The 24326-nt window shown below is 46.1% G+C and overlaps 1 protein-coding gene across 19 annotated transcripts in view; it reads left to right on the forward strand.

The window, feature by feature from the left end:
* Positions 1 to 24326, forward strand: part of Wnk (Wnk kinase) — a 541117-nt gene that overhangs the window by 220985 nt on the left and 295806 nt on the right. For 10 of the 19 annotated variants that reach the window (XM_075670005.1, XM_075669987.1, XM_075669988.1 and 7 more), the window contains one exon: positions 16121 to 16756. The exons of 4 other annotated variants lie outside the window; for them this stretch is intronic. In XM_075670005.1, the coding sequence (XP_075526120.1) occupies positions 16121 to 16756 (636 nt within the window). The remainder of the gene's footprint in view (positions 1 to 16120; positions 16757 to 24326) is intronic. 5 more of the 19 variants (XM_075669989.1, XM_075669995.1, XM_075669996.1 and 2 more) reach the window with 3 other exon arrangements.

The raw sequence follows: 24326 nt of genomic DNA on the forward strand, positions 1-24326 counted from the left end.
GTTCTTGGCTTTCTTTTTTGCAGTTGCCTTGCTGAGTAGTTGCTTCATGGCTGGGCTTAAAAGCATATCTAGCGCCAGCAAACAAGGATGGAAGGGAGACGTCCTTGTTTGCTCGCGCTAAATATGCTTTCAGTTTACCAACACGCCCAACAAATGACAATGCTGGGCTTAAAAGCTCATTTATAAAAGCTGGCTTTCCTGGATAGTGACTGAAATCTTGCGTTATTATACACATTCTTCTTGCTTTCGGTAGCAGAGCGCCTTGATTCGCACACCTCTTAAAGGGGCCGCTGGTCCCGTAAATCTCGCATCTGTTGTTGTATTGTGTTATCTTCGCGCTTGGGGCTGTGAAACACTTTTTGTCGAAGTAGAGAAAGGCATTTGAAGTGAGAATAGGCTATTTCAGAAATACTTTATGCAAATAGTACTTCAGTGCATTCAGCAGAAGTGGGGTTATTGGCAATCAAACACGGCCTCTGCTGGGCTCCCGTTTCTTCTTTAATGCCTTGGACTGCAAAGGCTACAGCACAGTAGGGCGTGCCACCAACACTCCACCGTCTAAATGTCACCGTGGTGCGCAGTTCAAATTTAATTTTGGTCGTTAACATAGACGCCATGACTCCGGCCTTTGATCCCTATGACACATTAAACATACCGTATTTACTCGATCCTAACGCCCCCTTGATTGTAACGCGCACCCATTTGCCGTGACCTAAAAAAAGAAAAGTCCTTTACAGTACGTGCACCTCTTTCTTTCATACAGAAATGCAACTTTCTCTAATTTGGAAAAACTGATTAGATGATGATTTCCTCCCAATACACTAAAGTTGCGATAAATAAAGGAAGTCGCAGTTTTGCCTGAAAGACAAAGCATCGATTGCGATAGCAAATTAGTAGACAGCTATACAAAAAGTAAGGATAGTTGTTTTATAGACCATATAAACTTTTACAAATTCGCTTGCTAACTAAATTAACAAGCATTGTGTCACGCACGTGCAAGCAAACATGACCACGTCTCATGCAATGACCGCTGAAACTCTTTATCAGCGTTAGCAGGAGCGAGTTAATCATGGAACGAATTTAGCTTTGTGTGACCTGTCGCTTCAACGCGAACTAATCGACAGGGGAACAGCGCGATGTGCCTAGATATATAGACACTCCATCGCAGATCGCTTTCAAGATAGGTGCCGTGCGGCCGCGCGGTACTTAGCAGCCGCTGCAGTAGAACGCATCTCCTGTTTGCGTAAGTCCCACAAGCAAGTGTTGGGAACTTCGAACGCCCTTGATGTGGCCCGGTGTCCATTCGTCTTTGCACTTGTGATCACTTTCCTTTTTATTACAGCATTGTGATGAAGTCTGCACGTCTTTGCAGTCAGCACTTCCATGCTGATAGTGCAAATGCAGAAAACGGCAAGACAGACGATGCAACACATGCCACAGCACATGGAGGAAGCTGCAGCAACTAGGCTCGAAGTGCATACGAGGCGGCCATTTTGAAAGGCCGACGGCGATAGGGTAACGCAGGTTTAGGGTCGTACTCGATTCTAACGTACACGCAATTTGCGGACCCGTTTTATTGGAAAAGAAGTGCGCGTTAGGTTCGAGTAAATACAGTAAGTCAAGCACGGTTGTCCTCAGCGAGCTGCAGTGCACTTAGCCAGAGGACTCGTGGCGGTACAGCTACCAGTAGCAGTTGCATATGGGAATCCACTTTGTTACAAAGTACAGCATAAGCCTTCCTCCTTAAGAGAGTAAGGAGTCAGGCTTCTGTTGAAAAGAGAGCATTTGAAAGAAAGGTGACTTTGTGATCTACGCACCGCATACGACAGCAAAAATTGGCTGCAATATTCACAGCAGCGTATGCTACCTATGGACTATGTTATTTCACCAAACCCAAGGGGTGGCTCAGGGCCCCTTTGAACTGCACGACGATGCTGGGAAGCTCGTTTGAATGCTTCATAGCAACTCCGCGGCGCACTTATACATCATTTTCCAAAATTGGTTCTCAGAAGTTGACCAATCTTTGGTAGGCTTTCGTCCTTTGTCTGAGGTAGCCCCTACTTTCAAGGTTATATGATTATTGCTCTACAGCTGTGATTCTCTGTTCATGTTAACTGTGCTACTTTTTGAGAAATGCCACCTTTTGAACCAGCCTTGCATTACGTTCTTTGAGCTTCGTGATTTCCTTCTCCAGCTCTTTCTGCTGCTGTTCTCAAGCTCCGTATTCATCAAGTCCAAGCTTTTCTGGTGAGATCTCTGATTTCTTTCCTCAGTTTGCATTCCATTTTTGTCTTGAACTCGCAGAATTCCTTCCTTGGCTCATCTCCAATGTCATCAGTTAGAGACATAGTTTGTCAAAATTATTAAAAAAAGCAAAGGGACTGTTTATACTTTTAAACAAGTTTGGCAGCAACATAGGCAGTGGATAAAATAGAAATCAAAATAAAAAAATGCGGTGAACGCAACATAAGTGCCAACCTGAAATTATACACAGCCTGCTTAGGACAGCTTGCTTGCACTGCCCTTGCTATTGCCAAGCAAAGATCCAGCTGTATTGTGAGTGTTTTTGTAGAGATGGCCGGGCGGCATCTCCTCGTGAGTGCTTCGTCATCAGCGGTGCCTTTCCAATCATCCAGACCACGTGTCAACTGGAATCTGCAATTGTACATAGCCTGCTTAGGACAACTTGCTTGCACTGCCCTCGCTGCTGCCAACATGCTTCTCATTCTAATAACAAAACAAAAATCACTCATTGAATTCTGAACTCGTTCTTTTCGTTGCAGTAACGAAAGAGCGACAGAGATTGTCTTTTTTGCCTCGTTTTAGCCATGAAATGAGTTGAGCTTGAGCGCTACTTCGTTTGTATTCTTACTAGGGTACCGTGAACTAGCAAGCACGCGAAAGCACATACAGGAAGTTTTTTAAGACTTGTCCTATTTCTGGCATTGATCTCTAATTACATTTTGTTATGGCTGCCACCAGTTGTTACGAGTTGGTACCAGTTACGGGGACGGGGTTTTGGCAACCTTCAACAGTGTCTGCTTGGAGCTAGAACCAGATTGGCCTGCGGAGAGGGTTCGGCAGGGAAGACGAGTTGATGTAAAAACAAATAACAGAAGTTTAATACATTGTTACATGTGAGCGGTGCACTCCAAGACAAAAAATACAACAATGTTCGGCGTGCGTACTCCTGCACGCAAGGGTAGAAAAGGTGTCCGTAGCGTCTCTCTGGCCTTCTTATGCCCTACACCATCTGGGCAACGGCATTCTCTTGTTCTTCCTGGTAGAGGTCCTTGTCAGTACACTGGTCAGTTCACAAATAAGAATATGGAGAAAGACTACTCCCTGGCAATCCACACGCAGGAATTTGGAGAGAAACCACTCCCTGGTATAAAGGGTGTGAACGTAGGACAAAGGAGAGTAGGATTTGCACTGGTGCATAATCCAATTGGACACACCCGACAGACAAGTATTTTTGTGTTGACGAGTGTGTCGATTAGGCACGTCACATCTGAGGTGCTTGGCATCCATTTCCTTCATCGCCGCACACAGCGAACAGTAACAGACTGCCCCACTGTCAAAGGAGATCTCGATGTACAGGGGACGACATCCGCTGGCCAGAGGCATGATGCAGGTTGGTGCTTGTAGTCTTCGGTTATCGCACAGCTCTCTGGAGCATGAAACACTGTGGGCATTTTCCCACGTTGCTCAACGTCTGAGTCCGAGTATAGATGCCTCAGAACGGTCTGCAGTAGTTTTTAGTTCGTAGCACATGTCGGCAGAACTACAGCAAGACTCAGCCGCTCAGTGAACAAGCGTGAGACAAATTCTCACTGAGCTCCGCCAGGCTCATTTTCCACTCAGAAGGGACCGTTTTACAAAACTTACAGCAGCACTAAATACATGCGTGAACTGGTTATATATTTTACTAGACATGATTCAACCCAATTGCGTAAACCAAAATAAGACCCTTCCAATCCTGTGTCGGGGGAAAAAAAACACACGAGTTTTGGGAAATCTTTGAGGCTTATTCTCAATCTAGGGGCTTTGACTCAAGCCACCGGCATTGCCATTGAGAGTCCCCTTTGTATAGCGTATCTCAAAAAAATATTGTTGTAAAGCGAGACTGCAGCGCATGAGACGGCCATTTTTGGAAGACGTCTGCAACCGTTTGAGAGTACAATGATTCGTTTTGATGACGAACCTCGAGCCCCATATAGCAAGATAATTTTTGAACATCTCATATGAGACATGCGCATTCTTTCTCAGTAGCATTGTATTTGCACCTGTCCTTGACTAGTAAGTTTCTGACTTGCGTAAAGGATGCAGTGTTCCTTGTCGCTCTCTCCCGTTTGGCATAGTACGACACCCTTGCCTCACTGGCTCACATTGCATCGAACCGCAAACCCTCTCATGTAGTCTGGCAATGTCATCACAGGCTGACTCATCAGCATGCTGTTCAGAGTGTTGGAAAAGTATTCCTTTTTTTTTCATCCCAGAGGGCACTATGTGTGTCAGTTTTTCAAAGAGCATCAGTTAGAGTGCTAGCTAGTTTAGAATACCTAGGGATGTACCGCTGAAGTAGCACCTGGCAACCCCTAAGAAAGATTGGATGTCGGTCTTTGTGTGTGGCTGCGGGAAATCTCCTATCACAGCTACCTTTAGCTCAGAGGGACGGCGACGGCCTTGTCTGATTATGTGACCAAGGTAGATCACTTTCGCTTGCGCCGCTTGGCATTTTAATGTCTTGATGGTTAAGCCTGCTTCACACAAGTGGGCCAACACTGCCCTCAGATGTTGCATATGCCCCTACCAGGAGGCAGAATATATTGCGACAATATCTAAGTAAGGCAAGGCGAACTCTTCCTGTCCTTGCAACATTTTGACCATAAGGTTTGAAAAACAGTATGGTGCATTTTTCAAACCGAAGCTTAGGACCTAAGGGCGGAACGTCCCCAACAGAGATATGAAGGCAGAATATCTGCTAGCCAGCTCTGTGAGCGGAACCTGCCAGTAGCCTTGAACTAGATCCAGAATAGAAATAAATTGGGCACTACTAACTTTCTCAATGCTCTCTTTGATGTTTTGTATAGAATAAATCTGATCTTTAGTGATCGTGTTTAGCCTGCGCTAATCTACAACAAGGACGGGGGTCCTTGTTCGGCACCTTAACTAAGATGAAAAGTGAGGTGTAATTGCTCTCTCAACGCTCGATCGCACCTAGAGTAAACATTTTTTTTTTTCTCCTCCGCATACATAATTTCACGTTGGCACAGTGACACTCAATAAGCCTTTTAATGTACTGGCTCCAAAGAAGTGAGCTTGATGTCGTGTGTGAGAACCGATGTCCTTCCTGGCCTATCCACAAATGAGTCCTGAAATTCTTGGAGGATTTCCTGTAACTCCATCATTTGTTCAGGTTTCATCTGTACTGTAGAGACTAGTTCCCTAATCAGTTGTTCCCTAGCCTCTCCGTTAGTGACTTACACGAGTCCCGGAAGCACTACTGAAATCTCTTCGGGAAAGTTTACCTGTGCAACACCTTTGTTTAGGTTGCTTCAAATGTTCTGCAGGCTGGGGTGCTTGTTTTGCTCGGACTTCATGGCTGAACTGTCTATCTCTAACAGCCACTGTAGGCCTTCCAACGTAGGTGCTACTAACAAATCTGGCAACTGCTCTTCCAATAACTCAGCTGCTGCCACTAGTGTGACCTCTACCTGTGTGAATCCAAACTCTGGCAGTTCCAGTGCGGCGACATTCTCGATGTCCACTTCTTGAGGTTCCGAACAGCCATGTACCTCACTTAGTGCTGTTTCCGTGACTAATTTTACAGTTAACTCACGAACTTTCGATCTTGTTACTGCCATCATGCTAGCCTCCCCGAACATTAGACCTTTCTTGCACAAAATCTGATCCAACCTATTTGAGAACAGGTAAGTGGACTGCAGAGAAAGCATAGACAGTATGGCAGCTTCTGTCTCAGGCATGCCAAAAGGACCTCTAATTGATAGATACCTTTGTGACCAGAGTACATGCGCTATGAGCTTTCACAGCTTGCTTAATCCAGGCACATTGACCCATGAACATTTCAGGTTCCACATAAGAGCTGTGAACCACGTGCATGGTAGCCACAGAGTCATGCAGTAAGCAACATGGTTTCCCGTTTACCTCCAGGTCGCGCATGTACGATTCGAGCAGCTTCATGTTCTCGTCATTGCAACTGACCGATAAAAATACTACCTTTGCCTTGTGTCAGGATTGGGGGCTCAATCCCATCGCTCGTAACCCGTTGTCAAGATTGGAGTCCGGCATGAATTAGAAGGTAGTTGGCCCTTGCCGTTGTCCAACTTATCTATGCTGAGGACGTTGATGAAGGGAAGGACTGCTTCTCATCGAGAATGAGGAATATGGGTTTATTTACAGTACCTACATCAGTCTAGCATGACTGCGAGAGAAAGTACCTCAGTCTAACATGACCGCTTGAGAAAGCACCCTGAGCAGCCGCACAACAGCGGTTTATAAATACTCGGTCACCCTCGATCCCAAGGTTCTCTGCAAAAACGCACAAGCCGGAATGCCCCCTCAGAGTGATAGTGTCAGAGAATGCTACTTGGCAGAAACATGTAGCGACGTACTTACAAAAGCACTTAAAGCTCTTGAATTGACGACCCATTTTTGGTAACCAAGTCAGAACAGGTGGTGGAATTCTTTAAAGACTGTCAAGACAGGGATCTGGTCGCTTTTTTCATTGACTTAAAAGATCTGTATTATTCCCTCCCACAGAATGACGTGATGAAATGTGTGTCTGACTGCATTGACAAGTTTGGCGCGGTTCCTTTTCAAAACGCTTGTGGTTTGACTAGCCACAGATTTTTAGAGCTTCTTCATTTTTATGTTAATTCGACTTACGCAACTTGGGAAGGAAATGTTGTCAAACAAAAAGATGGCATATGCATTGGGTCATGTATTGCTCCCTGCTTAAGTGACTTGTTTCTAGCTAACCGCGACCAGGTTCTTGATGAGCGCCTAAAAAATGACACCGATGTCGCGAAAGTGTTCAGATTCGTTGACGATTTTCTAATCATTTTAAATAACAAATCGGACAATTTTGACTCGCTGGTTTCAAAAACCGTAACCTCATTCACTGAAGTGTTGTCCCCTTTGTCTTTGACACATGAAGTCCCCATAGGCAATTTCATAAGGTTTTTAGACTTGGGATTGTACTTTTATCCACAAATGACATGCTGGAGTTATCAGCCGAGAGGCAATAAGCCAGTCCTACCATTTCATTCCGCTCATTCAAAACTTGTCAAACACGCAGTAGTGACATCGTGTTTCAACAATTCTTTGACGAAGTCATGTGACCACAAAATGGAAGCCAGTTTCAAAGAGCAGGCCAAGCGCCTGGCAGATTCTTGTTACCCGATGCGTATGCTAACTTCTGTCGCGGAGGGCTTAAGCAAAAAGTGCAAAAACGCGTCGAATGCAAGCAGTACCAATGCTAGAGCAAAGAAAGTTGCTGTGGTACCATACATTCATTGCATTTCACATAATCTCAGAAGAATAGCGGCGAAATCAGGAGTAGACGTGGTTTTCTCTGCCCCTGAGCGTCTATCGAAGCTATGCAAACAGGTTAACACAGAAAATAACAAAAGGCATTCATGTTCTACCCAACATCGCAAACAATTTGTAACCTGTACTTATAACGTTGTCTATGCCATCCCACTTTCATGCGGAAGAACGTATATTGGTCAAACCGGCAGATGCATCAACGAGAGATTAAAGGCGCATCAATATAACGTCACTAAGGTAATCTCGGGTCATTTGGGTATTCACTGCCGAGATTGTTCCTGCAAACCCATGTTTGGAAGCACTTCCATTCTGTATAAGGCTCATAGCAGGATGACGAGGGAGATTGTAGAGGCCTACGAGATACAGTCGACTCCCGATAATTCGAAGCCGCTTAATTGGAATTTTCGGTTAATTAGAAGTGAAGTGCTGGTCCCGTCAGTTTTGCATGTAATTCTATAGAAGAAATCGCTCGATAATTCGAAGTCCTCATCCAGTAATATTGTTTAATTGGAAGTTAATTTTCAGCCGGGATCCTCGAGGTGACCGTCATTCTTTGGTAGAATGTGCAATTTTTCAAGTGTTGCAACAGTTCCGTGCTCCGCGTTGGTGTCATCGCCACCGCAGCCGCCCGCAACGCCATCCTTCTTGGAACGGCGCGATTATTCATTGCTACGGCTGCCGTGGCCTCCGCGATCAACTCCGGCGGGTGGCGAAGCGGCTCCCGCCGGAGGCCACGCGTGGCCGGAGCTGATCGCGGAGGCCACGCGGGTGCCATAGGTGCACTCAGCGCTGCATACTGGCAGTGGCGAGATTGTGCGAGATTAGTCTTGCAGCGTGCGCAGCGTATGCTGCGTGAATATCTCGCCGAATACAGAGCGGAAGACATCTTCAATGCAGATGAGACTGCACTCTTCTATCAGCTTCTACCAGAGAAGACCCTGACATTCAAGGACGACGACTGTGCTGGGGCAATGCCTTGGCTGGGGGCAAACGCAGCAAGGAGAGAGTGTCGGTGCTGATCGCGGCAAACATGACTGGCACGGAACGATGTCGGTTACTTGTGATCGGGAAAGCCGCGAAGCCGCGATGTTTTAAAGGCGTGAAGACGCTGCCTGTGGACTATGAGGCGAACAAAAAAGCCTGGATGACGGCCGAAATCTTCAAGAGCTGGATAAGCAAATTGGACCACAAGTTTGCTGCTTCGAACCGCAAGGTGTTGTTCCTTGTCGATCACTGCAGTGCTCACGTGAATGTGCCAGCCTTGAGTGCAATACGCCTCGCATTTTTGCCTGCAAACACAACGGTTGTTTTGCAGCCAATGGACCAAGGCATCATCAAAAATGTTAAAGTCCTGTACAGGCGGCACCTCCTCGAGCGCATGATTTTGTGTATGGATGGCTCCACAAATTACGAGGTGAGCCTGCTTAGTGCCATCCACATGTTGGCGCGAGCATGGGATCGTGTGAAGCAAGAAACAATCGCAAACTGCTTCAGGGCTTGCGGTTTTGTGGTAGCTCCTTCGGAGGATGCCTCTGAAATTTCAGCGGAAGAAGCGTCAACAAGCGAGCTTGACGGCACTGATTTTGGTGATGCTCTCGGGGACGTCAATTTTGAAGATTACGTCGCCGTAGACAAGGCGGTCGAAACGTGCGGTGCGCTGACGGATAGCGAAATTGTAGAGATTATTCGGCCCCAGGAAGCGACCCAGGAAAGCGACGATGACGTTGAAGGCGAGCGGCAACCTAAGGCTGCCGATGTAGCTGCGGGCCTTGCTCTTGCGGAGCGCTTCTTTGCCGCTGAAGGTAACGCGGAAGAAGCGTTCCGCCACACCTGCAGCCTGCAGAACTTGCTTTCAGCAGCGCGATTCGGCAAGAAGAAGCAAAGCAAGATGACTGACTATTTTTCTTAGAGAAAATACTCGATTTCGCCACAAATAAAGTGCTGTTTTTTCTGTTTTGTGCTTAATTGGAAGTTCGTTTAATTTGAAGTTTTTTGCGGTCCCCGTGAACTTCGTATTAACGGGAGTCGACTGTAGCAAAATTGGAGCAAAAGTGCGTAAGCAAGCCTTCGGTGTCACTATCGGAAAAGGAAATACGATTCCTTGGTTTGTCTTTGTGATGATTGTAGTACAGGTTTTTTCCCCTTGCCTTGCACGCGTGTCCGGTTCAACGAAATGTACCACTCAATGTTCTTTTTTGCTGTTATGTTTGTTTCCGCTCGCACGGTATATATTTATCGAAGCGTGCAAAAATAAAAATCTATAGTTGAAAGTGAAGCGCTGTGTCTGTGTATCTGTTTCTTTCTTCGTCCTAGTCCAGTTGCGCTTATACACTCTACCATGAATTCTAACCAACTAGCCCGCCAACGTGTTTTAACCTCAATCAACTGTGGTTTTCGGAGTGCGTCAGTGATATCCAATTACAACTCCTTTGCTAGCTCCAATAACTCTGGTTTACCAACTGTGGTTTACCTTACTTCATATTCATGGCTGTTTTCAGTGCTGCTCTACTGTACACAGCTATCTTGCCGCAACTTAACTAGTGGACAACAATAATTCCAATGACCTGTTTTGTTCTCTTCAACATAACCTGGCAAAACTCAGCAGAGAAAGTCCCACACTCACTACCTTACTGCCAAGAATCCGGCGTAGACAATTGCAAATGTTGCATTCAGTTGTGGCTTGGTTGACGAGGCTCGTAGATCCATACCCTTTGCTGCTTGCCAGTTGTTACGACTGCTACCAATTGTTACAAGCTGGTACCAGTTATGAGGACGGGGTTTCGGCGACCTTCAACAGGGTCTGCTTGGAGCTCGAACCAGATTGGCCATCGGAGAGGGTTCGGCAGGGAAGACGAGATGATCTAAAAACAAATAACAGAAGTTTAATACATTGTTACGTGTGAGCGGTGCACTCCAAGACAAAAAATACAAATATGTTCGGCGTGCATACTCCTGCACGCAAGGGCAGAGAAGGTGTCCGTAGCATCTCGCTGGCCTTCTTATGCCCTACACCATCTGGGCAACGACATTCTCTCGTGCTTCGTGGTAGAGGGCCTTGTCTGCACACTGGACAGTTCATGGAGAGGAATATGGAGAAAACCCACTCACTGGTGTAGAAGTGGGCAGCGTAGGTAACATCGGGTCAACACACTGGTCAACCCATGCACAGGAATTTGGGGAGCAACCACTCCCTGGCGTAGAGGCGGTGAACTTAGGATAAGTAGGATTTTCACTGGCGCATAATGTCGTGGCACAGACGCGATGGACAAGTATTTGCATGTCGACAAGCGTAACGATTAGGCACATCATGCTTGAGGCGCTGTAACAATCGCTGCAACTGTAACAGTCTGCTGTCTGAAATGCTCCCCATGTACATGAACAATGCATCAGCCTAGTGGGAAAGCCCAATGACACCACTATGGTGGATGAGCCAGCTGGGTAGGTTCAGATGAGGACAGTCGCTAAAGGGGCCCCAAATATTTTTCATTATCACTTTGTATATCAGGCATAAAAACTTCTACACTGTGGAACTGTGACTACTTTTCTAACTCACATTTTTTTTCCACATATGCAAAATCTTAACTGAGACAACATGCAAACGTCTCCTTATTAAGTTGCAAAACGTTGCACACTTTAAAAATGCATGGTATAGAGAACACAGTTTTCTACAGGTTGACCCATCTATGTGAGCGGAAACCTGTGCCAAGTAACGGCGACTTCGTAGATGACGTAGGCCCTCGTCGGGGCATGCGAGCGCTCAACTACAGGCATAAATAAAGTTGGCTCCAATCCATTCCACATCTATACCACCTGCGGGGGTATAGATTCCATCTTGCATGGAATTAAGGCAGTATGAATTTAATTAGTTTGAGCATGATGGCAGCAGCACCGTGCTAAAAAAGCAACTCTCAATTCAAATCTAAAATGCAACTTTAAGTATTCCACATACTTGTGTGGAAAGCAGCTCACAATATGACTTCTTTTGGACACTGCTGCAATATTTAAGAGCATAGCCTTTGGTGCTTCCAGATAGGCTTAGCGATTTTACGAACATTATAGCTGGTAAACTCAAAGATGTTTTTTATTGCACCTGAAGAAAAATGAGGTAGAAGCCTTCAGAGAAAGGAAGAAAGAAGAATGGAAAGGTGTCAGGCATGTGCAAGGATCCAGACAACCCATGTGTTGAAGAATGAGAAATCTGGCCAAGGAAATTCCTTGTACATAGCATGGTGCGTAAACACAGAAATGGAAGGATCTGTGAATCTGCAGTTTGCAAAACTTGCTTGCTCGACTGATTTTTACTGGCTCTAGATAACACAAATAACTTCTTTCAGAAATCCTGAACCTGAAGCTGTGGTTCTTGCACTTTCATATGACATCTTCACATCCTCCCTTTCAACCCACATTGCGAATGATAAATCAGTCCCGAATGATAAGTTAGTCGACCTCTACTAGCCTTGTGATAGCTTATAAATAACCCCGCATTTCAATAATGCTCGGGCTGCCTGTGCATTATTGAAATTAAGTCCAACCACTGTGTAGTTCATCGCTTTATAAACCAAATCGGGATAAGTGCGCCATTGACCTTCTAATTACCTATGCCATTGAACACCGAAGTGGATCAAAATTCCTATTTTAATTTCAGTACTTATAGACTATAGAGTGTAACAGAGTATAGCAGCACATTTTTGCAAGGTCCTCATGTAATTTTACAGAAGTTGGAAATTTGTTTTATTTCAAGAAAAAGATTAGGTGCCAACCTTACTTTTCATGCCCTCTTTTTCCTAGTTTGCCATCCAGTTTCAAGCAATTACCGCATTATTTTGAAAATGTGTAGCACTTAACAAACAACAGTATAAAAAAAGTTGAAGTTGAACCCTTAATCCAAAGCACCTTAAAAAATGTCCAAATAACCCTCTTTGTCACGCATTGTCGAGCAAAAATTAAATAAGTTCAGATTGCCCTAATTTCGGGTGAGAGGTGGTATAGATGCAGAGTAAAAGGGTTAACATCTATAACCCTGTGTTCTCTTTACAACGCGCTTTTAAAATTTGCTACGTTTTGCGATTCGATAACAAGATTTCTGCACCTTGCCTCAGTTAAGATTTGTTGTGTGTGACAGAAAATCTCTGTTACAAAAGGAGTTGCAGTAACGTGGCATAGAAGGATTTTTGTCTAGAATAAAAATTTAAGTGAAAATTAAAATGTTCGGGACCTATTTTGCAGTGGTGTGATTGCACTTTCCCACTAGGCTGATGCACTTTCATGTACACAGGGAGTGTTTTAGATAGCAGATGTAACTAGAGATCGATGCCAGAAATAGGATGCGCCAACCAGTCTAAAAAAAACTTGCTGTACACGCTTTCGCCTGCTTGCTACCTCAGCGTACCCTAGTAGAAATACAGATGCAGCGGCCCTGAAAACTCGTTTCATGGTTAAAAAGACAAAAAAAAAAAAAAAACATGCATCTGAGTCACTTTTATTTACTACAACAAAAATGAGTGCAATTTTTATTGTATTATTAGAACAAGACACATCTTTTAGATGACCATGGGTTTTGCTGATCATCATAGGTTGCACGCTATAGTGTCAATTCTCCATGGGCCTAACTTTTTTTTTCCCGGAATCGCATACATGCACGTGGTCTTGAAAGCACCTAGGTACACAATATATTTTGACTGAATTTGAACAGCACTTAACACTTGTGTGTAAAAATAAAAAAGGGAAAAGTTTGCACCGTTTACCTAGATGCCTAGATTCGCGTATCATTCGCTCGTCGTGTCTGCTTGTCCCTTAGCATCCGAAAACTAGTGCTCCCAAGTAGCTATTCAAATTGATTAGTTGCACCGCCGCATCAATACCACACTGAGCCTTGCACAAAGCAGGCGACCTTGACAGCTCCCAGCTTTTCTACAGCTTTGAACAGCAGTTCTACTAGAGCTTATGAGAAGGAGGAAATGGGGGGGTTCTAGGAATGCTGTGGGCCTAAGCGCTTGGGAGTTGGGAATTTTATGCCTCATTTAACCTACAGTGGTGCCTTCTTCAATCAGTCAGACGTGGTTTGAACATTTCGCGCTTGTAAGAAATTGACTGCTCTGCTACTGCCGCAGTCGCAATACAATTCTCAGAAATACAAGCAAAAGCATGAGTCTTAAACGAAAACGTGAGTCTTAAAATAGACTCAATTTTCTTACTTATAATAATGCAACTTTTATGTTTTGCAGTACTAGATTTACCAGTCCTGTCTGGGTATTCTATAAAATTTTAATAAATACAGGCCATAATTATTATTTAAGATGTCTCTAAAATGTTCCAATTCTCACAATTCTTGCAATTTTGGCATTTCTGGGATTTTACAATGAAATAAATATGTGGTGTAGTTACAAATTTTCTTTTAATTTGCAAGAAACCTTTTAATAATTGCCAGAAATATTTTTCAACTTCATCTCCTTAGCTAAGATGGCCCCAAAAGTCCCTGAACTTTGGTGTCAATCAGAGACAGTTGGTCGAAAACCGAAGTTCGGACATTTTTTTAAGAACGTAACCTAAACTTAACTTCCTCTTGGTCAATAGTGCTAGTTGTGTCAATTTACCAAGCAACTTTTGGCACGGTACTGTGCATTCATTCTAGAGTGATAGGCCTCTGAAGATGTAAAATCTGGAAGTCGTTCAAATGCTTTTTTTCCACCTTTGGTTAAGTATGACTCTTTTTCAAAATTCCGTGCTAAGTTTTGCAAAACGAAGGTTGAGCCCTTTCCACAGAGACATTTTCACACTTCATATAAAAATTTGTATGAAGACTAAGAATAGTTGAGACCCCCCCTGAGTCTATCCTTATCTGAACGCAACCTATACATAGTTGGATTGACGCATTTCACGCATTTTTCTTAACAATGTCCATCCTCTGTCATGCCAATCTGGGTCACTGGGCATGTGCCTGAGTAGGCAATTTGGGAAGAGACTACTTCGGTCCTTTGAATGTGTGCAACTGGGCCATTGGGAACGGGCCTGAGCAGACGACATGGGCGCAACTGGGCGCGTAGCACTACTGCATGCGTGAACATTGTTCGCTAATCTTCCAGACTGGGCATCTGCCACTGGATAGGCACCCAAATAGGCAAGGGGAGCAAGAGCCAAGAAGAAGTTAATAGCAGAAATTTGAACAAGTCTGCTACAAAGAAGTGAAAAAAATCAGCATTGGAAGCTGCCAAGTGAGGAGAAAGAAGTGACGGGAAGTGAACGGGACCAGAGCGGTCATTGAGTAGGTAGTGTTGAGCTACAGAGAAGTGAAGATGTCGGATAATTGAAAAATTGAACAAGTCTGCTATATAGAAGTGAAGGGTTTGTCAATATGGGTGTTGCTATACTTTTGCAATGCCAATCACATTAGCAGCATTCAGTTTGAAATGGGTTTGGCGACAATTTTTTTATTACATTATGCCTTAGAAATATAAAGTCGGAAGGCTTAGGTGAATTCCCGAAGTTGGTGACATAATACGGAGGTCGCCTTTTTTTCTTGGAGAAGTATAGCTCGGCAGTAATATGTTAGATGGACCTTACTAATACAGTGTATTGTGTAAGAATGTGGGACTTAGTTGAACTTGAAAGCCATATTTTTTCCCAAGCAGTCAACCACTTATGAGCCTTAAGAATCCGTGCATTCTAGAAAAAAAAGTTGCGCAGGAAATCCTCTTGAAGTTGTCTTAGTATGTGTGCGCATTGTGCCACTTGCTCACCTACATGCAGCCCGGTGTCATTATCGAGGTTATGAAACTTGTGATCTGATAAGCATAAATGACAGTGTTGCGGCGACACGAACTGCTGCGAACGGCGGCTCAAGGTGAAGTCATGAGGCAAGCAAACTACTGCAGGTGGTGGTGCCAGGTGTACTGATGAAGTTCTGATCATTATAAGCCATTATCACTCTTCAATGCTTTATCCATCCGCATCGAACCATTCTCAACCGTGGCCTAACCATACTCTGGCGGCTACTGCATATGGTGCGGCTGCGCGGGCCCTTATCTTGAAAGCGATCTGCGATGGGAACACAGTGTGGGTAGTACCAATAGCTTCATGCATGCTGTGTTCTCACCGCTTAGTTTTGTTGAAGCAAGAGGCAGCATAAAGGTCCATTCGCTCACTCCTGCATGCCCAATCTCGAAAGCAATCGTCTTACAGGACAGACAGATGGACGGATGTTTCTTGCTCATTGGGTGGCCATAGAAATGCTTATGCATATAAAAATTGGCGTGTTCAACTAGAGATTTTTGTAATGAAGGGACACTTAAGAGCAGCATTAAATGAGTGGTAAGGTTTTCTTTCAAAATTTCATTTGAAAGAAAAATTATTGATTATCTCTGGAGAAAGGATTTTCTCTGGCAGGTTTGACATGATTTCCTTTAGAATGCCCTTATTGTCGGATGTCCTTTCTGGCTTAACACCCATGATAAGCGTTTTGCTATTGCACAAGCATAATCTACTAATACGGCTTATGTTGAAGGCTTTGGTACACCACAAAAGTGCAGCAGCGAAGACGTCTCTGTTGAAGGCGCAGGTTTCAGCACCACCCCCCCAGCCGGCACCCAGTGGAGCAGCAGCGACGGATGCTCAGCTGCCGCCGCAGGTAGGAGGTCATGTGCACCCCCCACCGCTGAACGAGCTTCCTCGATTGGTGCAGCTGGTCAGGGGCAGCCCCCAGAGCCCCACCATCCTTGTGTCCCCCCCGCGATCATTTACGCCGATCCCAGCGTGCGTTGCCAATGGTGACGTGTTTGCACCAAGTGCGTTTGAGCTGCTGCCGCCACCTGCGCGCCGCAACTCGCGCCAGCTGGTGGCGTCTGCACGGTCGTTGTCAGCTGGCGACCTCAGCATCATCAGTGTGGTCTCTGCTGCACTGGAACCTCGTGGGAAAGTCGGGGCATCACTGGACACTGAGCGCCTTGAAGCGGCACTGCTGGGGCGCGAGATGGAGCAGTCATTTCGTGCATCAGGCCGCCGAATCATGGCACAGGGCGTGACAACCATTGCCAGCGTGCGTGGCGGCAGTCTTGTGCGGAGCACCTTTTCAGCAGAGGCGGCGAGCCGCAAGCTTTCAGTGCCGGATCCTCCGCCAGCATCGGCAGTGCCCCTGGCCCGTCCTGCCTCATGCCACCAGCTGAGCTCCGTCCTGGCAGGCAGTGCCAAGGTAGTGGCGGGGATGCGGCGCGCCGGTGGCGGCTTATTTTCTCCCATGGCTGTCGCTGCACGGCTTTGTGTCCAAGGATGAGCATGTCCCGCTTTCTTTGTCCTCTGTCTGGGAAGCTTCACTGCAGCATGCGACTGGACTCTCGCTCTCTTTCTCTCTGTCTGTCTCCCTCAAACACTGGCCGTCCAGACTCCGCACACGCTCATGTTGATCATAGTTGCATACGCTTCGAATCCAAGCAGCAGCACACGTATTACAGTACACTGGCTAGGGCTTGGCAAGCACCCCATAAAACCGATAAATATACTGTCCAGATTGTTCAGAACTCCCACGAGTTGCCACATGCTTATGATAACTGGTGGTAACCGATGAAAAACAGAGTGCTGTGTAGAAAGGCAACAGTGAGGTGCTTTGCAGATGCGCCATAATGAACATCACCGTGGAAACAATCATCGAAGGCAATGTTGGAGTGGCAAAGCCTAGACGCGTGCCAAGTGGACACCAACGAAAGGATGTCCTCACAGCCCCTTTGTTCATTTACTGCGCATGGAATTTTGCTCTCAATGTGGCTGGTCTTTCTGGTACCAGTGCTGCGAAAAGTGATCAAAAGGTTGCTTTCGTGCATGTGGCATTTTTTGTCCGTTCAGCTTTTTTGAGCGGTGACCAGTGGCATTAGCCGAGATGCCAAGCTCTTGAGCTAAGGATGTGATGCATCGCTGGACATAGCATTATGGATGGTGTGCCACAAAGCGTATGTGTGTTGCAGTTTTGGGAGGCCTAATGCAAGTGCATGTTGCAACAGGTGCCCCCTGAATGCACATCCCAAGCGTGTGCTGGTGCTTTAGACCAGCACACACTTCCAACTATGTGTTCGGTTTGGCAACTGCTCTGGTGCTGTAAAAGAACAAAAAAGTAATAGAAGTTTCATTGATGATATAGTTAATTTTTTGATTTCTTAGAATTCTATGCCTTTGGGGTAGATCATAATTGAATGCTTTTCATTTTATGTGGCTGGTTGTGATGAATTCAATAGCACACTCAGTATACAATGCTCTCATGCTGCTTTTAATAAGCTACGCACCCTGGTGTATGGAGCAAGCTTGACAAGATCGTGTAGAAGCATTGTTGAAAGATAAGGGCACAAACAGAGGACATAATATGGGACCTGTGCCTTGCATCATTCTATGTCGGCACTCTTCTTTACCAACATACTAAGCCAACTAGTAGCAGGAGACTCCTGCATAAGTAAACCACCTGTGTTGCTTTGAAAAAAAGAGCACGGTTGCTAGGCAACCTTGTGTACTTCAATTTTTTTAGTGTGCCCTATCTGGCATTTCTCATTCTGCGTCTGTGCTGCTTTGTTTTTCTTACCTCATATATTTTAGCAAATGTGAATAGATCCACAGCTGTTATTCAGTGCTTATATTGTGTCTTTTACTTGTGTCCTATCCGAAAACTGCTTACTATAAACAACAAGATTGCATTGTATATAGTGTAATGTGAGCACAGGAGGACAGCAGAAGTATACACGCAGCCAGTGGTCATATATAAGCCAATTTGGCAGCTGAAGGTGTCTGGCGAGATGAAAAGAAACATAGGGCATACATCATGAAATTAACTTAGCCTGCAGTTGATTGTTGGTAAACATTGGTAATGCATCTGCCTTCCTATCTCTATTCATACATGCCTGTTTGTGCAACTTGTTGTGAGCTACATTGCTTTGATATGAAGTGATTTGTTTCAACCGCTAATGAGCGAACTGTCTTGTGCAAGGGCCATCACCTTGCGACCCAGAGTAATAAACATCTAGGTGAGCTTTTGAGGAAGATGTTTGAGGATTTCATTTTCTTGCTTGATTGATGTTCAACAGCATTGATTATATGGCTTTTGATGGCCAAAGGTTAGATGCCCAGGCTGGGGTTGTACATATTTATGAACCACCTACTGCAAAATGTCAGGTGTTAGTAGCACAGTGTTATTTATCCCTGTTGTCTTGCCTGCTGTATATATTTGTGCACCACTACATATTGCTCTGTTGTGGCTAAAAGTTGCAGAACCAATACTTTAAACAAGCAAATGTGTGAAGGTGCTTTCTATTCTATGTAATCAAGTATGCTATTCTAGTGACTTAAGTGCGTGTAGCACTTTTTAAATGCTTTATTGATTTGATACACATATAGGTCAATGCTAAAAATATTGCATACAATTCAGACAAGGGTCTCATAGTCATGCATGGTACTGGCACGCTACAGGTATAAATGTAGGTGCACTGTGGTCCTCATCCCTTTAGTTGCATGTAGTACCAGGCCACAGATGACCAGAGGTTTTTTCACCTTTTGCTGTGAATGTCCATCACATGCAGCACTCTCTCTTGACACTGCACAAATTTCATGGGCAAGAACATTCATGGTTTGATGGCCCTCGAATGGTTTAATCACACTAAAGTTGAGGTTAGATAGCAGTATAGCCTAATGCACTAATAAGCACTACAGTTTCTTGCCTTCCGCAACAAAGTGAATCATTTGTCATCAGTGCAAAATCCTAAAATGGCTGTGACATCTCTCAGAACCTGTTCTGTGATATTCTGCCAAATTCCTAGAGGTTCTATGCAGAGGCTTTCAAAGCCTTATGTTGTAACTTATACTAACTTGTAAAATTGCCTTAATCACTTTGCAAAGTCAAGGAGTTAGATCAGAAATATTGGTAAATCAAGGTCTGCACAATAAAGCCATGCAAATAGTTTTTGTTACAGAACCACTGGCTAATGTCCTGAATGATCACCCTTAATTAATGATGTAACTGCGTACTCCCAAGAAGATCAACCGAGCAAAGAATGTTTATTACAGGTATCGCGTGCAATATATAGCACACAGTAAGAAAGAGGGGAAGGGACAACAGGGGAAATGATTACAGCAGGTGCGCCCAGCTTCATAGGCACGTGCGGTGCCATGACGATACAACAGTCTCCTCTACTCTTAGGGAGAGAACCTGTCAGGGGGACCTCTCGAACGGGTAGACTTTCGTAGTTCCAGGGTTGTGGTCTCATCCGTCGTATTCGCACTAGCGGTCTTGTCGACTGCTCTGTCGCCTCTGGCTGAGAGACGCGGCTGCACTTTCTCCGAGTCCTGCACCGCCACACGCGGTTGCACTTGGTCCATGTGTCGTCGCATTAGTTCACCCTCCGGTCCCTTGGCAGTCACCATACGAGACCCCTCTGTTGTTTGGACACATGCTTGAGTCCATGGGTCTCTGAGGCAACCGTAGTTTCGCACCCAAATTGGTTTATCCTTCTACAACAAATTATCGGCAAAAGCGTAACTGTAACGCTCTATTTCTGATGGCAATAAGTTATCTAATCGGGAGCGTAGCTCACTCCCCATCAGCAGCATAGCCGACGTTTTTCCGCCCGACAGCGGCATTCGCCGGTAGTTATGCAAGATCCTGGCCAGCCGCGTTTGCATTGATCCTTGCCTGTTTTTCTGCAGGCTTTGTTTTATGGTACGCACCGCTCGTTCCGCCAACCCATTCGATTGAGGGTGATATGGTGCAGTGCGCATGTGCTTTATTCCATTCACTGTATTGAAAGTCTGGAATTCCCGGCTTGCAAACTGTGGCCCATTATCTGTGACGATTGTGCGCGGCAACCCAAAAGTGCTAAAGAGGGTGCGCAGGGCATCTATGGTCGTCCCAGTTGTGGAAGTTTGCAAAGGCACAGCTTCCATCCACTTACTGTGGGAATCGACCACAATTAATAGCATGTAGCCATCCACCGGACCCGCAAAATCAATGTGCAGACGAGACCACAGCTGCCTGGTTTCCGGCCACGGGTCTGGTACCTGGCGTGGAGGCATCGGTGCAGCTTGAACACATAAGTGGCACGTCTTATCGAGCTGCTCAATCTGTTTATCAATGCCGGTATACCAAAGCAGCGAGCGAGCTAGTCTCTTCATCGTGGTGATTCCTTGATGTGTCTCATGAATCAGCTGCAACACTGCGTTCCTGGCTGCTTTAGGCACGACGACTCGGTGGACCCAGAACACCAGGCCTTCTCTCACAGTTAGCTCGTCCCTCCGGACTAGGTACGGCTTCAGAGTGACTTGCTTCACGTCTAAATGCCGAGGCCATCCTTCCTGCACCCACTTCTGCACCACAAGTAACTCCTCATCTTCGGCCGTATAGCGGGCCAGTTGTTTGGCTGACAGCACTCTACTGTCCAAACAGGCGGTGAGAAGCACGTACTCACAGTCATCAGCACCGTCCACGTCTCCGGACACTTCCTTGGAAGGCGCTGCCCGTGGCAGGCGGCTGAGTGCATCAGCCGGAACATTCGCCTTGCCATCCTTGAACTTGACGATGTAGGAGTAGGTGCTCAACTGGAGGGCCCACCGCTGTATGCGGGCGGCCGCCATGGCTGGAACCGGCTTATCTGGATTGAAAATACTGACTAATGGCTTGTGATCAGTCAGAAGCGTGAATTTCCTACCCAACAAATATGCCCGTAATTTCGCCACTCCAAACACTAATGCCAGGGATACCTTTTGAAGCTGTGAATACTTCCGCTCTGCGTCTGTGAGTGTGCGGGAGCGGAAGCCAGTGGGTTGCCTCATCCCCTCAGCTGTGCCATGTGAAACGATGGCTCCAATGCCGACTGATGAAGCATCACGTTCTAGTACCAACAGTTTGTCCGGGTCGTAATGGGCAAGAAATTCTGCTTTACTTATCAGTGCTTTGACCTCTCGGAACGCCTGCTGCTGAGCAATGCCCCACTTCCACTCTGTCCTGGCACGCAATAGTTCGTACAGAGGTGCAAGGATCGTGGCTTCCTGCGGTATAAACTTTTGTAATAGGTGACCAGACCCAAAAATGACCTTCACTCGGGCACTCCTTTGGGTGTGCCGACGTCCAGAATAGCCTCAAGATTTTCCCTTTTGGCATGCACGCCCTTATCGTTGATCTTGTAACCCAAAAAATCAACCTCATTCTCACGAAATCTTGACTTCTCCCAATTCAGCTGCACCCCGAACTCGCGGAACCTTCCCAGAATTCGGCGTAAGGTGGCGGCGTCATTCCGCTTTTCTGCAATGATTACGTCGTCCAAATAGACCTGTACTCTGGGCAGTCCTTGCAAAATTGTTTCCATGCGTTGCTGAAATAGCACTGCCGCAGAGGCTACTCCGAACGGAAGGCATGTGAAGCAAAAAAGGCCCTTCTGTGTATTCACCGCTGTGAGCAGTTGCGATTCTTCGTCTAACGCAATTTGATTGTAGGCGTCCCGGAGATTGATAGTTGTGAAAACTTCACTGCCGTTTAACGTCGCCATGATGTCCTCTATGCGCGGGAGAGGATACTGGATCGTATGGCAGGCTTGGTTGACAGTAGTTTTGAAATCCCCGCATAAGCGAATGTTTCCGTTACGCTTTACCACCACCACTACGAGTGCCGCCCACTCCGAGTGCGCGACCGGGGCAATAATTCCATTTTCAACTAACCGATCAATTTCGGCCTCCACTTTTGAGCGCAATGCGTAGGGCATCGGCCGCACCTTACAGAACCGAGGAACAGCATCATCCCGCAATGGTAAACAGGCGAGCGGTCCCTTTATGAGCCCTAACTCGGGTCGAAACACGTCGGAAAATTCTTCTAACAAGACTTGAACGCCATTGTCAATTTCACGAATGGCTGCACTCTCACCTTCCTGCGTTGCGCTGAGCACCGGCTCCCCAAGAAGGTCCAGCACTGTCATGACGTCCCGGCCACACAGGTTCGGCCCGGAACAACTCAGCACCGCCAATGTGGCTTTCGTAGTCTTCGAACCCAAGGAAACGTCGAGCTGTAACTGGCCATGCACCGGCAGTGGTCCAAGGAAGCATGACAACTTGAGCGGTGATTCTTGCAGTTTCGGCCAGGCATCTTGATGCTGTATGTAGGTGGGCCAAGTGATGATAGAAACCGGGGACCCTGTGTCCAGCTGCATCTTGATCGCTATTCCATTCCAAAGTAGTGTACACATTATTGCCTTTACAGTGTGAATGTTTCCAACGAAATTATCTGCCGTTTCAACGAGGAACAGAGCTTCTGATCCCGGATCGCTGCAGTTTCCTGCTGACGGATGCACGGCATTAATTTGCTGGTGTGGCCATGTGAACGGTTCCCTCGTTCTGCTGTATGCTTGTCCAGGACACATCTTGCGAACATGACCGCGCTGCAGGCACCAGTAGCACTTCGCTGAGCGGAACCGGCAGGTTCTGGGGTCGTGCCCTGTTTTTCCACACCTGAAGCACGGTGGCCGACTTTCACGTCGTGCATACATGTTTCTTAACATGTGTACGCCTTCGTCTTCAGGCGCAGTCTTCAACGTCTTCCTGTTTTCTTCCGCCATTTCCACTGCTAAGGCGATTTCCTCTGCTTCGCTTCTTGTTAAGGATGCCTTCGAAAGCAGTTGACGACGTACCGAGTTGTCTTGCAAGCCGCAACCTATACGGTCTCGGAGCATTCTGTGAAGTCAAGTGCCGAAGTTGCAGGTATCCGCCAATTGCCAAATGGCTACAAGAAAATCTGACTGGCTCTCCTGGCATCTGGTTCCGTGAGAAAAATTTGTAGGATTGGGCTGTTTTATTCGGGCTGGGCGAAAAATGCTTCTGCAGTATGTCGAGTGCTTCATTGTACGACAGCTCGTTCACCTTTTTTGGCGTGCAGCGTCCACTAACGACGGCCACCATGTGAGTGCTCAGCTCTGCTACGAGCAATGCTCGCTTCTTCTTTTCTTCCGTGATGCCGTTGCCTTCAATGAAAGCTTCTAGCCACACTAGATATGCCGGCCAGTGGTCCGTAGCTTCCTCAAACTGCGATGGGCTTGCGTATCCGGCCATGGCTACCAGGGTGTTGCTGGTGGGCGGCAGGCTCGTCCCACCCTCGTCGCCACTGAAGTAACCACGTACTCCCAAGAAGATCAACCGAGCAAAGAACGTTTATTACGGGTATCGCGTGCAATATATAGCACAGAGCAAGAAAGAGGGGAACGGACAAATAGAGAGTAAGGGAAGAAAGTGATTACAGCAGGTGCACCCAGCGTCATAGGCACGTGCGGTGCCATGACGATACAACAATTAAGACTGCTATGAAAATTTTGTCGATAGTTGTGTTATTAGCATACTTATGCAGTAATTCCTTATAGCTGCAAGAACAATGTTGATTGAAGGACAGGTGCCATCGTTTGAGCAAATGAACGATTGGCAAAGTGCCAGTGCAGCGTTTGATGTTTTGGATCCAGCAAGGCATCTGGGACTTTCTTTCTTCTGCCAGAGCAAGCCATGATGAAATGGCTATGTACGAAGTTTTCCCGTCTTGTGCATTGACATGGCGTGGCCTGGTGTAAACGTCACAATGCTAATGTGCTAACCACCTAAATGGGACCTTGCTGTAGATTATGATGCATGCATGTCTCAAAATGCCAATTGGGAGAAGTCCTCACCACAGCCCTATAGTGGGCATTTTAATTGTGCTGGTCCTCATGCAATGGGCAAAGGCATGAAAGCACCTGTGCCTTGGCTGCTATGCTAAACTTGTCATG

The sequence above is a fragment of the Dermacentor variabilis genome, chromosome 9 (assembly GCF_050947875.1).
Source record: "Dermacentor variabilis isolate Ectoservices chromosome 9, ASM5094787v1, whole genome shotgun sequence".
Classification (NCBI taxonomy): domain Eukaryota; kingdom Metazoa; phylum Arthropoda; class Arachnida; order Ixodida; family Ixodidae; genus Dermacentor; species Dermacentor variabilis.